The sequence below is a fragment of the Periplaneta americana genome, chromosome 13 (assembly GCF_040183065.1).
Source record: "Periplaneta americana isolate PAMFEO1 chromosome 13, P.americana_PAMFEO1_priV1, whole genome shotgun sequence".
In the NCBI taxonomy this organism is placed as follows: Eukaryota; Metazoa; Arthropoda; class Insecta; order Blattodea; family Blattidae; genus Periplaneta; species Periplaneta americana.
The window spans coordinates 45,578,195-45,593,517 of NC_091129.1; the positions used below are offsets into that span (position 1 = coordinate 45,578,195).

Genomic DNA, 15,323 nt, shown 5'->3' on the forward strand with positions numbered 1-15,323 from the left:
CTGCAAACCCAGCATTCTCCAATCTTTCTTATTTTCCGACATTCTTTTTGTCTCCTCATATGATCCATATAGCTTAATTTCGTCTATCATCTGATATCTTTTTCTGTCCCGAACTCTTTTCCCGTTCACCATTCCTTTCAGTGCATCCTTCAGAAGGGAGTGTCTTCTCAGCCAGTGACCCAGCCATTCCTTTTCCTCTTTGTGATCAGTTTCAGAATCATTCTTTCTTCAACCATTTTGTCCAACACAGCTTCATTTCTTATTCTTTCTGTCCATTTCACACTCTCCATTCTTCTCCTATCTACATTTCAAATGAATAAACATACATTTCAGGATAAAAGCAGTTTCTCCGCTCTGTTTGGTGTGTTGCTTAACTTCCAGGAAGATCATGGTTATCGGAAGAAAAATAAACTTGCGAATACTAAATGAGGTAGTAACAAGTGAACAATTTCAAATACTTGAGGTGTAGGTTACTATAAGCAGTAACATGAGCTGCTGCCAGGAAGTCAAAAGGAAGAGAGCAATGATCAAGGAAGCTTTTGCTAGGAAAAGGCGCATCCTCAACGGAACTCTGGAAAAAGTGCTAAGGAAGAGATTAGTGAAGTTGTTTGTGTGGAGTGTGGCATTGTATAGGGTAGAAACCTGGACGTTACGACGAAGTGAAGAGAAGAGACTAGAAGCATCTTGATGAAAATGCCCTGCGTTCGGATCGTGATGTGAGTGTACTCACGACCGTCCCAGGTCCTGGTGCTTGAATTTAATGAAATGCATATTTAAGCTAATTTTCGTTCGTTAAGAAACGTGGTGATAGCCCTTCGTTTCGCTTTTTCCTCGTTTACGAAATATAATGACTATAAAATCGATGTTACTTATACCGCTTCTTGCGCGCACTCGGATCCTCATATTTCTGCGACACATTATCACAGCTCCCGCTTTAATGCTCTAGTCTATTTTATTTTTCTCTTAACCTAGTTTGGGGCAACTCACAGTGGGACTCCACTATGCCAATCTGTCGTAGGCAGGAAAAGAATCCTACCTTCTATCTCCCTCAGTTTCAAGATGTCGCTAGTTCCGGACCAACCCTTACTCCACCCCAAATAGCGGTAGGCTACTTTTATGACATCCACATGTTTTTCGTTCGCAGTCTGGTAGTCGCGCTTCCAGTTTTAATGTGCAAACGTTAACAGAAAAGCTGAAATAACAAGTGAATCATGTGTTTTAGAGCCTGTTACTATGAGTGACAGAATTATGTACAAATGCAATTACAATAGCATTCAATAATGTGAACAATGAACAGTGTTAATCAATTGATGTTCGTACAATTTTCTACAAGGCAGTATGAAGAGAACTAGAAATAAAATCGCTGGACCTTATAAGACGGACTTAAATGTAACTCAGTGTTCGTCTAAAATGTATTTAGTTCCTTTAATTACTATTTCCGAAAATATATGCTGTATGAATTGAATAACAGGAAGGTAGTGCCTTAGTTTATAATATGTAATATATTTTAATGTAAGAATTATAACCTTATAATTTAATAAAATTGAGACGTGGAAGTTTTGAAATTACGTCTATTGACCATAAAATATTGTACGAAGCATTTAATAAGCAACGGTCAGTCCTTTAAATGTCCCAAATCTGAAAGTCATCTAAGTGTTCTGCTACGAATAATTAGAACCGAACAGCGCTCCGAGCGGCGGAATTAATTGGCGTTACACGGGAACCACTTTAGACCCGCATTTCAAGCGCTATGCGCCAGCTTGTACAGGGACATCATTTTATTTTTACTAACATTTCTCATATTAACCCGGCTATACCTTGTTGAGAACCGAAAACACCGTTTGCTACACCCTTCCACGACTGGAGTTCGATGATACTGGCGTAATATACAAACAAATTACTTTACTGGGAATAGGAGGGGAGAAAAGTAGTTCATCCATTTACGTAAAATAGGAAATATCACGATTTTGAGTTTGATAATTTCCATTAGGTTTTTGTTTAATCAAAATACAGTACAGTATCTATACTAATAATAAATCTGTAGCCGAAATTTTTCTGGTAATTTTCGATTTTCCAAAAGTAATTGGCCCTAACATATATAATTAACCACCCTGAAACCGAAAATCGCATTTTTGAAAATTTTGTTTGTATGTCTGTCTATATGTTTGTTACCTTTTCACGCGATAATGGCTGAACCGATTTATATGAAAATTTGAATATAAATTAAGTTCGTTGTAACTTAGATTTTAGGCTATATGGCATTCAAAATACTTTATTTAAAAGGGGGGGTTATGAATTAAATAAATCGAAATATCTCGCTTATTATTGATTTTTGTGAAAAATGTTACATAACCAAAGTTTCTTTAAAAATGATTTCCGATAAGTTTTATTCTTTACAAAATTTTGATAGGAGTTTTAAAATTAAAATAACGCCATCTAAGACGGTGCAATGAATTAAGAACAAATGACTTCGTCTATAAGGGGCCTTGGACAACAACAATCGAAACAGGGGCCTTGGACATCAACAATCGAAAGCTATTAAACATAGCCTACAGAGAAGTAATATCAGAAGTTAAATTAACCGATTTGTATAATTAATTATTATTTCACCATTGGAAAGTGTAGTTTCTCTAGATGGACATAATGCTATAATGTTATTACAGTAACGTCTGAGTAAATCGAGGACAGGTAAGATTAAAATAGCTTCTTATGCACAGAAAATTTGATAGGCTATTTTGTACATTCGTTTTCTGTATTTCTTAAAATAATATTTATGTACACTCATTTTAATCTCAGAGAATTAACGAACAACAAGAGTGTATTGATTTAGTATGCAGTAATAGTACGTTAGCTTAGTAATCCATTATTTTATAATTCAAATTTTAACTATGCTCAATTTAATCGTGTTAAAATGCATAAAATATATATGCAATAAATGCAGTGCAAAAAAAATTGGGTAATGAGCGAAGCAGATTATCTTGCGCTGTTGTAAAAGTTGTTCCCTGGATCAACCGTCCTATTTTAATTATGTAATTACTTTATATTTATTTCTAACAGGTGCAGCGGAGCGCACGGGTATGGCTAGTTAACAGTAAGTATTTTTACTCCCGAACTGAGCTGTCTATGTGCACGTATTCATTATGCAATGTATATTATACTGTCTACAGCACATTAGCGTACAATATAGAGAATGAAGTTAAATTGAAAAATAATCATAATATGGATATTTAAACACATTTTTTGAAAATGGTGGCAGTTTATTTCGACACACGCTTCAGTTATAATGTGCATATTATCGCACTATAGACTATTGTGCCGAATTCCAATTACCAGTTTCGTCCTTCGTACCAGTAACTCATGTTGAAATAATTCTGTTCCTACTCTATAAAAGAGTACCTTACGTACTGTAAAATCAATCTTTACTTCTGCCCGATCCGAAAAGATAAAATTACTCAGGCATGCTATCTACTGTCCGTTCAAGTGATTATGTCGCAGGGTCGTAGAAAGGGGAGGAAATTACGTGACATTTAATTACTTAACGAGGCCCTTTTATTTAAGTTATTTTGAACAGTTGTATGGGTGTAATATTACGTAGACGTCCAATTCCTGACAAAAATTGATGTTCTCAGAAAAGAGCTAAGACAGCACAGCCACTAGCCTTTACAGAGTGGCGAATAAAAGCAGGTGGAGGAAACCGGGATGCGACGTAGGCAAATGGAAGACAGTTACTTTGCGAAAATGATTCAATATTGAAAGCCCTTTCGTCACTGGAAAACGCGAACATATGTTTGGACCGTACTGTTTACTATGACCGTATGGCTACTATGACTGTATATGCGGTCTTGGATCTGTGTGGAGGACGGTTTAACTTCATTAGTAGGAGGAGTGGGAGTGAAGTACATTCAAAAACTCAGGTACAATAAAAATTGAAGTGAAAATAAAATGATGTCCCTGTATAATCTCGTCAGCAACGGTATAAACGCGACTAGTTAACTTCATATGTTCGGTGTCCGAACTTCCATCCTTACTTATAATTTGTACGTACCATTACTAGTTACATTATTTTTTAAAGATAGTTTATAACCTATATAGTTCATACCATTACCATGGATGATAATATTCAGACATGTCATTACTATTATATTATTTTGTAATAAAATATGTTTTTAAAATGAACTCTAAACTCAACAATAAATTATAATCGCAATAGAGGCTCAAATTAAACATCTACAAATGGAATCAGTTAATCGAAAATTAATTGAATTGGAACATCTTTCAACAGCCTTCTATTGCCCTCCACATATAAATAATTCGTTCGCCATTTGTTCATAGATTTAAATTTTAGTTTTTTCATATTTTCATTAAATTTCTCCCACACTTCTAATGATAATCAAAGTATCTTTTTCTGATCATTCACTTCTTTTTTTTCAGCCATATGCTCTGTAATACAGTGGAAGGGGTAACAAAATTTCACACCGACAGCTATCACGACTTCCTAAATAAGAGAAGACGTCAAAATATCAAGTCCATTCAACCAAAGATTAGCTTACTAAAATCTAACATTCGTCCACTGGGCAGTGCCTCAGCACTATTACTCAGTTACACTAGACAATCTGGATTAATCTCCTGATCGCGAACAGGACGTGGACGAACTACAACATTGATCGCGATTATGTCGACAATCGCGATTAGTGACTGTAGCCTGTCATTAGTACTACCTTCAGATTTTGCAAGCAGAGAGGGATAAACAGGATAGCGGTCGGAGCTATTCAAGGACGCTTTAATTTGGATAGGATTGAACAACGAAACTTAAGTTAAAACGATATTCCAGTTATACACATTGTTTTATTTCACAAGGCGTGTTATAAAACTGCTTATTTAACCAAGACTTTCATATGGACAAATCGTGCGGTTGATGCGCATGAATTTACTTTCGTCGAGTCCCAAACTCTTCAGTTCTTTTCTTAAATTTTTTTCAGTGCCATCATCTAACCATTCACTATCAATCAGAACTCGAATAAAAGCTGAAAAGTGAACAAGAGTATGAAATAAATAAACAGCAACATTACCGATTTATTGAAGGAAGAAGTAGCCAATAAGACTTAATTAGGCCTATATGAATAACAAAATTATAGAACAATTGAATACACTAAATGCTTATATTGCAATATAACATACGGAAATTACCACAAAATAGATAGCCAGATGGATCAATTCGTGTAGTATTATACATCGAATTTTGGGGAGAAAATTTCGCAAAATTTAAAATTGTACAAAGTGAACATAATAGATATAATTAGATGCACTTTTCGAAAACATTTGACAAAGTTAGTGACACACTTATATTACACAAAATTATAACATTTGAATAAAAAAAAAAATATATATATTTTTTTCATCTTGAACATCAGACAAGAGTACGTATCAACTATATTTGTCATATGAGCGATCTGATTATTTTGTAAGCTATTCTATCTTTAGTTCACTACTAAATTTAGTATTCGGGATAAAATGAAAAAAGAAATAGCGAATTATATTTCAGAGATTTTTAAAAGTAGGTTGGAGCAAATTTTATTATTGTACGACAAATATGGTTAGTGTTTTATTCAAAATAGTATTATTACAACTTACAAATGGCTTTTAGAGGACCCAGAGGTTCATTGCCTCCCTCACATAAGCCCGCCATTGGTCACTATCCTGAGCAAGATTAATCCATTCTCTACCATCAAATCCATTTCGTTATCCTTCCATCTACGTCTTGGTCTCCCCAAATGTATCTTTTCCTCCAGTCTTCCGACTCACACTCTGTATGCATTTCTGAATTCACCCATACGTGCTACATACCCTGTCTATCTCAAACGTCTGGATTTAATGTTCCTAATTATGTCAGGTGAAGAATACAATGCGTGCAGTTCTGCGTTGTGTAACTTTCTCCTTTTTCCTGTAACTGCAGTCCTCTTAGCCTCAAATATATTCCTAAGAATCTTATTCTCGAACACACTTAGCCTCTGTTTCTCAAATTGAGAGTCCAAGTTTCACAATCATATAGAACAACCAGTAATATAACTATATGATAAATTCTAATCTTCAGGTTTTTTTCAAAGCAGACTAGATGACAAAATCTTCTAAAGCGAATAATAACACGCATTTCACATATTTATTCCGCGTTTAATTTCCTACCGAGTGTCATTTATATTTGTTAGTGTTGTTCCAAGATATTTGAATTTTTCTGAGGATAGAGTTCCAATTTTCATATACAGTAGAACTTGGTTTTAACGACATCCAAGGGACCTTAAAAATTATGTTCTTATAAACGAGTGTCGTAGTAACCGAGATTCACATTATCAATCTAGTTTGGTGGAAAATGAAAAATAACAAACTTAATTAGACTTATTTTAGATTTATATATTGACTTTTAAGCCTACAAAGAACATAATAAAATACACGTAGACCTACAATTATAAATACAGTATTCTGTATTAAAACAGTATGTTCAGTACTCACCAAACTACTTTACTTAGAAGTGAAGTAATCAATCATTTTACTCTGTTGTTTTCTACTTTCCCAATACACACATTCTAGGGCTAAATTACATTCTATGTTCATAATTTCAGTTGCAGTTTCACTGCTCCCTTCCCTAGCTTCATAGAACATGTTCATAATTCTAATGACTTCTAAAGCGTCACTCTTTCTTTTAGTGGCCATACTGCGTTAAAATGCATGCACTTAGTGAAAACTTCCTATCTAAACTGATCTAATACCGCATGAATTCGGGCAGGTTACAATGAGCTGGGGAATCCGCCTGCATTCCAGAGGTCTATGACAGAAGGAGACTGTAAAGAATTTGTCAGGGTCAGATTTCAACAAAATACTTTGGTTCTTAGAAAATCTTATTCCAAACTGACGTTGAAAATGACGTTACATGCGAGATAGACGCATATGCGTTTGTCGTATTAAGTAAGGTAGGAAAGCATATGTCTTATGGGGAATTAGTTGGGACCACAGAATATTTGACGTTATAGGCGAGGTGTCGCACAAAACGAGGTCGCTATAACCAAGTTCTACTGTACTTCAAAATTGTTAAATAATTTAAATTTATAGAAATATTATTTCATATAATGTTGGACCAAATGAGATGAAAGTGTGTAAAGAGGCTCTTTATATGCAGCGTGATGTGTGCAAATTTTAAAAAAATCTGTCTCAAACAGTTAATACGACATATTCCAAGCACTTTCACTAAACATCAATGGCGAGTTTTAACACTAACAAACTCAAATAGGCAGGAAACTCTTTTTAGTCGCAACTATGCGAACCTTATCTTTTCAGGTATCGTTAAGCGACACTTGGAGCTATGTAGGAAAAAAAGATACTACTACCTCGTCCTTGGAATGTTGTAGGTTAACGTTTTTCTTGAAAATTCAATGAAGTTACGAAATTTCATAAAATTCCTTCCAAGGAGCCAGTAATCATTAATATTATAGCAATGAACTCAAATTAAATAGTATTTCCTAATTGAAAGTTAAACTTATGAGGGACCTGAAGAAAATAAGTGTGGATTAGAAAGAGAGGAGTCTGTTCAGTAACCTTTATATGAAATAACGAGTCAAAGTCAGGATATGAGAAGAAATGTCAGAAGGAAGTGAAATAGTAAGAGGAGTACGACAAGGTTGCCCTTTATCACCTGTTCTGTTCAATATCTACCTGGTGGATTGAATGAAAAACTGTTTTCAGAACATGGGAGAGGTGATAGTACGAGGAAGAATAAATTGTATAAGATTTGCTGATGTTATGGCGTTGTTAGCAGAAGAGGAGATGATACTAAGAGATAGGCTATGCCACTGGAGCTAAATGACAGCTGTGGGCAGTATGGGATGAAGATAAATGGAAACAAGACCAAGACCATGCTTATAGAGGAAAAATAAAGAGGGTAAACTTGCTAATTCTAAATGAGGCAGTAGAGCAGGTGGACAGCTTCAAATACTTGGGGTGTACTGTAAGCAGCAACATGAGCTGCTGCCAAGAAGTCAAAAGGAAAGTAGCTATGGCAAAGGAAGTTTTTAATAGAAAAAGAAACGTCTTCTGCTGACCTCTGGAAAAATAAATAAGAAAGAGACTAGTGAAGTGCTTTGTGTTGAGTGTAGCATTGTATGGGGGAAGAAAGCGGTCATCACGACGAATTGAAGATAAGCGACTAGAAGCACTTTGAATGTGTATATGGAGAAGAATGGAACGTGTGAAGTGAACGGACAGAGTAAGAAATGAAGCTCTGTTGGGAAGAAATGGGGGAAGAAAGAATGATGCTGAAACTGATCAGGAAGAGGAAAAAGAATTGGTTGGGTCACTGAGAAGAAACTGCCTACTGAAGGATGCACGGGAAGGAATGGTGAACGGGAGAAGAATTCGGGGCAGAAAATATCAGATGATAAACGAAATTAATATACATTGTATCATATGAGGAGACAGAGAGGAAGGCAGAAAATAGGAAATATTGGAGAATGCAGGGTTTGCGATTAAATCCCTGCCCTTGGCAGAAAACTATGAATGAAACTATGTATGAATGAATTGAAAGTTTGAAATTATACTATTCTTCCTGAACTTTCTGCGTTCATAGTACATCAGAGAATCTTTTAGCTCATGTTCTCCCTCAAATGTTTATTTGCACACATTTTTGGAATTGTGTTTTATTTACTCACGTTTTTCGAAGCTTTCAAGGCAAGCTCCCAGTATTAAATAGGACAAATTATCCGTTGCTATTACAGTATAGTTGCCACTCAAGACTGTAAAGATTTCTGAAATGAAGGAGAAATAGGCAAATTACCAAGTAGTACACTACTTACATCTATATTAGTTGCAATTAGATAGGAATTCAACAAAGATATGTAACAAATACTTTTTAAATTATTTAAGTGATTTTCTGGAAATACTACCTCCTTGCAATTAATCCAAGACATTTCAGTCTTATTATACAGAATTTTCGAAAATTCCCATACACAGGACTACATTGCCCCCCAATTTCGAAAGAAAATTTTGGCTGATATGATATGCTTTGGATATGTTGGAAAGTCACGTAAATAGTTCCAGGTATTTTTTTACATGCCAAGATTCATTATAAATACATATCTAATTTTGAATTGTGACATACCTAAATCTAAATAAATTTTAAATTAAAAAAATCGTAAATATGATATTACTAACTTGAAAACAAAGCTGGCATTGGAGTCATTGGTGTGTACAAGACTAATAAACTATAAAATTTTCAAGAAAATTTTATGAAATTTGCTGTAAGAGTCGGGGGACAAACTTGTTAAACATTTAAGAAACCTACTGTTAAACACATCGAATTCGATTGAATCCTTTCTCATATCGACAGGCGACAAATCAAAAATACCAAATGTAAAATTAAAAAAAATCCAAAATTTGATTTTTACTTCCAGTCTGTCCGTTTATGTGCACAAACTAGAGACAGTGTATTGTGCAAATAGATGTTACTCCTGCGATCTAACTGAAGCTATCCATACCTTGGTTTGGAACAAAATGTTCATGGTTCAAACCTTCACTCTGCTTATATCTTTTATATATTCTTTTTCTTTTTTTTAATTCTCTTCCTATAATGAACAAACTATTTCTCTGTTTCATTAAGCTTCTTCAAAAAATCATAATAAATTATTGTTTATCAATTTTTTGTAATTTAATTGTTTTTAGCTACAGCGATAAACACGGTAAACATAACATTAGAGTGGATTACTAAGATATTCTATGTTTTCCAGTGTTGCCGAATTGTGCAGTTAAAAATTTCTTGCACAAAATTTTGTCGCCAACATTTTCATCTCCATTTTCATTCAGGAATGACACGATATAATCTGAGCATAAAATTTCGGGAGAGGCGATATAGAGCATTAAACATGTTGGATCGATTCGTAAACTCCGGCATATTTTTATTCTTATAACTCTAATTAATAATAGGATACACATAATAGAAGAGCTCCCCAAATAAGAATGTAACCAACAAAACTATAATTCATGTTTCAGTACAAAGGGAAATAATTTAAGGAACATATTTCATTAGACATGTCGGCCTCGGTGGTGCAGTCAGTAGATTGCTAGTCTTCTGTTGCCGATGAGGTAGCGGGTTCGATCCCGTCCCACGTCGATGACAAAATTCCGGCACACGGGTAACGCTGATATAATCTCGGCAGTTGCGAGTGTAGTTGAATAAAACATTATTTTAAAATTAATTAGACCTATATTTGTTAGTGCAATAATTTATTGTCATAAACAAATGCTTCAAAATTATTTTTTCTACCAAAATCACATACTCCAATAATTTGACATTACATTCTTTTTTCGGGGAGATCTTCAATTATACTTTCATACCGGTATTGAACACTACTTCTGTTAAAGACGTTCAAAGTGGTATCCGTCACACCTTTTTCTGAGATTGTTATTCACACTCAAAAGTTCTGTTTGTTGTAATGCTAGCAGTTTCTGTCCCTGGAATTGTTTCTAAGTTTATATATAATTTTTCTAGTGATAGTGTGATCTGTAGGGTGGTATATCAAAGCACCACCGTCCTAAGCTACTGTAAAAATTCATAAACACACATTTGTGCTTTAAATAAGTTTGATCAATTTATCGGATTACAAACTAGAGATCAATTGACCTGTATGCTAATTAACCGCGTGTCTCTCGTGGCCTTAAGCGGAATATTATTCATGAACGTCGTCCGGGAGACGAGTTGAAAACACTGTAACTCTGAGCCTTACACTCTACATTGAATTCTGTATTATTTCATAACCTTCACAATTATTTATCGATTTAGATCTATCTGAGCTAAAGTAAATTCACGAAGAATTAATTGTATTTAATTTGCTCATAACGATGATTAAGATAAAGGCAAATAATAATAATAATAATAATAATAATAATAATAATAATAATAATAATAATAATAATAATAATAATACCTACCATTCAACCAGTATTTTACAAATTACTACATTGCTATAAACAAAACATAATTAATATAATACAATACAATACATAATTAATATACGAGTACAATAAAAATTCGTTTTATCTTCCCAACACACCAATAAAATGATTGTGTAATAATAATAATGATAATAATAATAATAATAATAATCATACCTAAATATAATTACATTAATAAACTCGATCATTATTATAATTATAACTTCAATTTGACTACGTCCGTAAGAAATTGTTGAGCCTTTTCTTGAAAGTAGTTATTATCTGGCAGCCCCTAATATTCTGAGGTAAAGAATTCCATTCACGGAGGACTGAGATAGTAGAGAAGGATGAATAGTGGAATGTTCTATGGGCAGGAATTGCTAGGATTTGACTCTCCTGTGACCTGGTGTTTAGATTGTGATTGGAGGATAAGTAGTTAAACCGGGAACCCAGATAATTTGGAGTAGAACTGTGGAGAACTCGAAACACAAAAGACAGCGAATGAAGTTTTCTACTGTTATTGAGTCGCAGCCGGGATGAATATTTGAACGAGGGTGTAATATGCTTAAATTTTCAAGCATTTGTGATTAATCTGACACACATATTGTGTACACGGTGCAGCTTATTCGAAAGTTGAGTTATGAAATCTATAAATATTACGTCATAATAATCAAACAGTGGTAATACGAGTGTTTTCACTAAAGTCTGTCTTAATTTTGGAGGCAGGAAGTTTCTGAATGGGTCAAGGGAATGCATGATATAGCATACTCTCTTCCTTTATTTGGCATTCCCAATTAAAATTTTCGTCTAAGTAAATACCGAGGTTCCTGACGACAGAATGGTATGGAATAGTGGCATTATTAACAGTAATGATTGAGACAAGTCTGTCGTTCATTATGTTCAGTAGTCTCTTATGTCCAATTTTTACAACTTGTGGCTTACTAGCATTTAACCGAAGTTCGAACCTATTCGACCATGAAGAAACTTGATTCAAGTCATGATTAAGTTTGCCATTAGTTGCATCAATTTCGTCTGGTCGGTTGTAAGTCACCTGCTTAAATGTGATACTTGCAGTAGCGTAAGTTTGTAGTCACATCATTAATATAAATGGAGAAAATCAGTGGTCCAAGAAAGAAACCTCCAGATACTCCTACTTTCGTGTATCGCCAAGAGGAAAACCGATTTTGTACTGAGACACATTGTTGACGATCACGAAGATAGGAGTCTATCCAATTAATGCAGTTGTGAGATAAGTACGAGGCGCATCCAGAAAGTAAGTTTCCCTATTTTTTTTAAAAGAACACACACTTTCAGGAAAACATTTATTGGCAACAGGTACAGCAATGTTTCAGCTATTTTTCAACATAGCCACCATCAGAATTGAGACACTTGTATCGTGGTATCAACTTTTGTATCCCTCTGTCGTAGAATACTGCCGCCTGTGAATGGAACCAGCGTGTGAGAGACGTCTTTAGCTCTTCGTCGTTGCCAAAACGCTCACCGGAGGACAGGAATTTCTTGAGGTGTAAGAAAACGTGAAAATCGCTGGGAGCAAGATCAGGACTGTAGGGTGGATGATCAAACAACTCCCAGCCAAATTCCGTCAAAACAGCTGCTGTGCGCCGAGCAGTATGTGGACGAGCATTGTCATGGAGGAGCACAACACCTGCAGTAAGCATTCGACGCCTCTTGTTTTGAATGGCACGTCGCAATTTTCGTAGTGTTTCACATTAACGATCAGCGTTCACTGTTTCACCTCTTGGAAGGAAGTCATTGAGCAGAATGCCCTTCCTGTCCCAGAACACCGTGCACATGACTTTCCGTACCGACAGCGTCTGTTTGAATTTCATCCTGACCGGAGATCGACTATGCCGCCAATGAATTGACTGCTGCTTGGTTTCCGGGGTGAAGTGCGAAATCCAAGTCTTATCGCCCGTGACGATCCTGTCGAGGAACTCGTCGCCGTGATCGTGATACCGTTGCAGAAATGTCAGTGCTGCTCCGAAACGTTGCATTTTGTGTTCGGGTGTCAGGTTTTTCGGCAACCACCTGGCACACACTTTTTTGAACAGCAGGTGCTTAGTGACAATCTCATGCAACAAGGATCGCGATATCTGCCGAAAATGGCTGCTCAGCTCCGTAATCGTGAAGCGACGGTTCTCCTTGATGCACTGTCGCATAAGCTCAACACGATCATCATTGATGAGGTACGGTCGCCCACTGCGCTCTTCATCATGGACACTTTGACGACCTTCAGAAAACTGCCTACACCAGCGACGCACCATCTGCTTACTCATGATGTTCGGCCCATAGACCTGACAGAGCTGCCGATGAATTTCAATTGACGCAATGCTTTGTACATTAAAGAACTTTGTCACCGAGCGAACCTCGCAGGCGGCGGGAGAAGGAATAAGAGCTTCCATTTCGGACCACTACTGCACGCTACTGGCACCAGGCGGGACCTGTTCGGCTGGCATATGATTGATACGTCATAGATTTGTTACGCATGCGCAATTGGCACGGCTAATTACGTTTACTTTCAAGGGGGAAAAATCGGGAAACTTACTTTTTGGATGCGCCTCGTATAACGTTCTTACAAGGGAAGGGTTTCTGCTCGAACAGGAATTTCGTTTCCAAAATTTGTATACAGGCCCATTTTTACATCTCTGTAAAGCTCCCAAAAGCATTCGTTTGTGTAATGTGTGGTTTGTCTGTTGTAACACTGTAAATGTTGAGGGAGTGGGGAGAACACTGCACAAGTTAAGGGGTTGGGGGATCTTATTTGTATGCCTACCCTCCTCACAGCAGCTAGAGACAGCAGTTTATATCTCGTTGGTGTGTGCACCGTCTCTCTTGTTACTTGGCAGGAAAAAAGTATAAGAACATGTTTTGCAGTGGTTAATTTAAACAAATAATATAGTTCAATTTATAGTAAGTAGTTAAATATTAGAGACAATATTACAATTTTGTGTAGAAAGAGTTTACAAATAATATGAAAGGAAATGACATTGCCATGATCTAATACTTCTATACATTGAATGGATCGAAATCACATCCATGCAAGTTAGCATTTTTAATGCATCTGGAGACTGGAGAGAAATATTTAGAATTTCTAAAATAGAAAAGTTTACGAGGTCTCATGCCCTTTCACAGTTAATGTCACCTTAAAGTTCCTTTACATAAGAATAAGTAATCGAGTTCTTGACGTCTAGCATACAAGCTGCGACATTTCAAGTACTCACATTTTAGCTAATAGCTATACCGGAAGTTATTTATTAGGCAGGAATCTGTACGAACGTAATTATATAGATTTCCTTTCAATATTTTCCAATTGAACTGAAACAGTAGCCTAGTTGTAATAGAGTTCCAAACTACAGATGCATATTCGAATTTCGATCTCACTAATGTATAGTATAGCATTAAAACAGAATCAGGTGTAGAAAAAGAATAAGTAATCGACATATTATTCTAACATTCTTATTGCATGGTTTAGCCTATTCAGTGTGGTTGCGAAAATATAATTTATTGCCGATTAATACGCCAAGGTATCTTATACTAGGTGAGCCAATAAAACGGGCTATTTTAAAACTTTAATAACTATTACACTGATTACTTTGAAACGAAACTTTCACTTTACGTTTAAAGTATACACAATAGCATTTACCTGTACCTCATCAAATTATTTTCTGAACACTACATCCCACAGGTGGGACTCATTTCCTTGCACAAATTCTTCAAGTCTAAGTCTAGCCATGTGACTGGTCGCACCATTCTGTGCAAACCACGTGTCTCTATTGATGAGAGGGTTATTGGCAATTTGTGGAGACAAAAATTGTTTAATCATTCGGACATATCGCTGTGATATTACAGTAACACATGTGCCATTATCGTCCTCAAAGAAATAAAGACCAATGATTCCAAAAGAACTAAATATTGCACACCAAAATGTGACTTTGATACTGTGTAATGGTTCCTCATGCATTTCATAAAGGTTAGTTGGTGACCAGTGACACTTTTGGTAAAAGAAAGGTATCGAAAGTTTTGTTTATTCACGTATGCAGAGAGATGAGAATAAGCTACATCACTCATCAGCATATTGTGGACAACGTCTTCGTTAACATTTAGATCCGAGAATTGTTGTCAAAAAGTCATGCGGTTTACTTTATCAGCATATTTTAATGTCTGCACTACTTGAATTCTGTATGGATACATCTATAAGTTCTTGTGAAGAATTATTCGTTTGATAAGCGAAGAGAAATAATTGCATGACAACAGGCAGAACGTTTGGGACTACGGATCATAGCAACTCTTACGGCGTTGATGTTTACCGGGGTACGTACAGATCTTTGCTT

The 15,323-nt window shown here is 35.7% G+C and overlaps 1 protein-coding gene across 1 annotated transcript in view; it reads right to left on the reverse strand.

Annotated features, from left to right (window-relative positions):
- Positions 1–4,825: 4,825 nt before the first annotated feature.
- Positions 4,826–15,323, reverse strand: part of LOC138711843 (uncharacterized) — a 75,656-nt gene continuing 65,158 nt past the window's right edge. Inside the window, exons 5-6 of the mRNA XM_069843105.1 lie at positions 8,694–8,789; positions 4,826–5,024 (exon numbers count right to left, since the gene is read on the reverse strand). Coding sequence (XP_069699206.1) covers positions 4,879–5,024; positions 8,694–8,789 — 242 coding nt within the window. The 3' untranslated portion in view covers positions 4,826–4,878. The remainder of the gene's footprint in view (positions 5,025–8,693; positions 8,790–15,323) is intronic.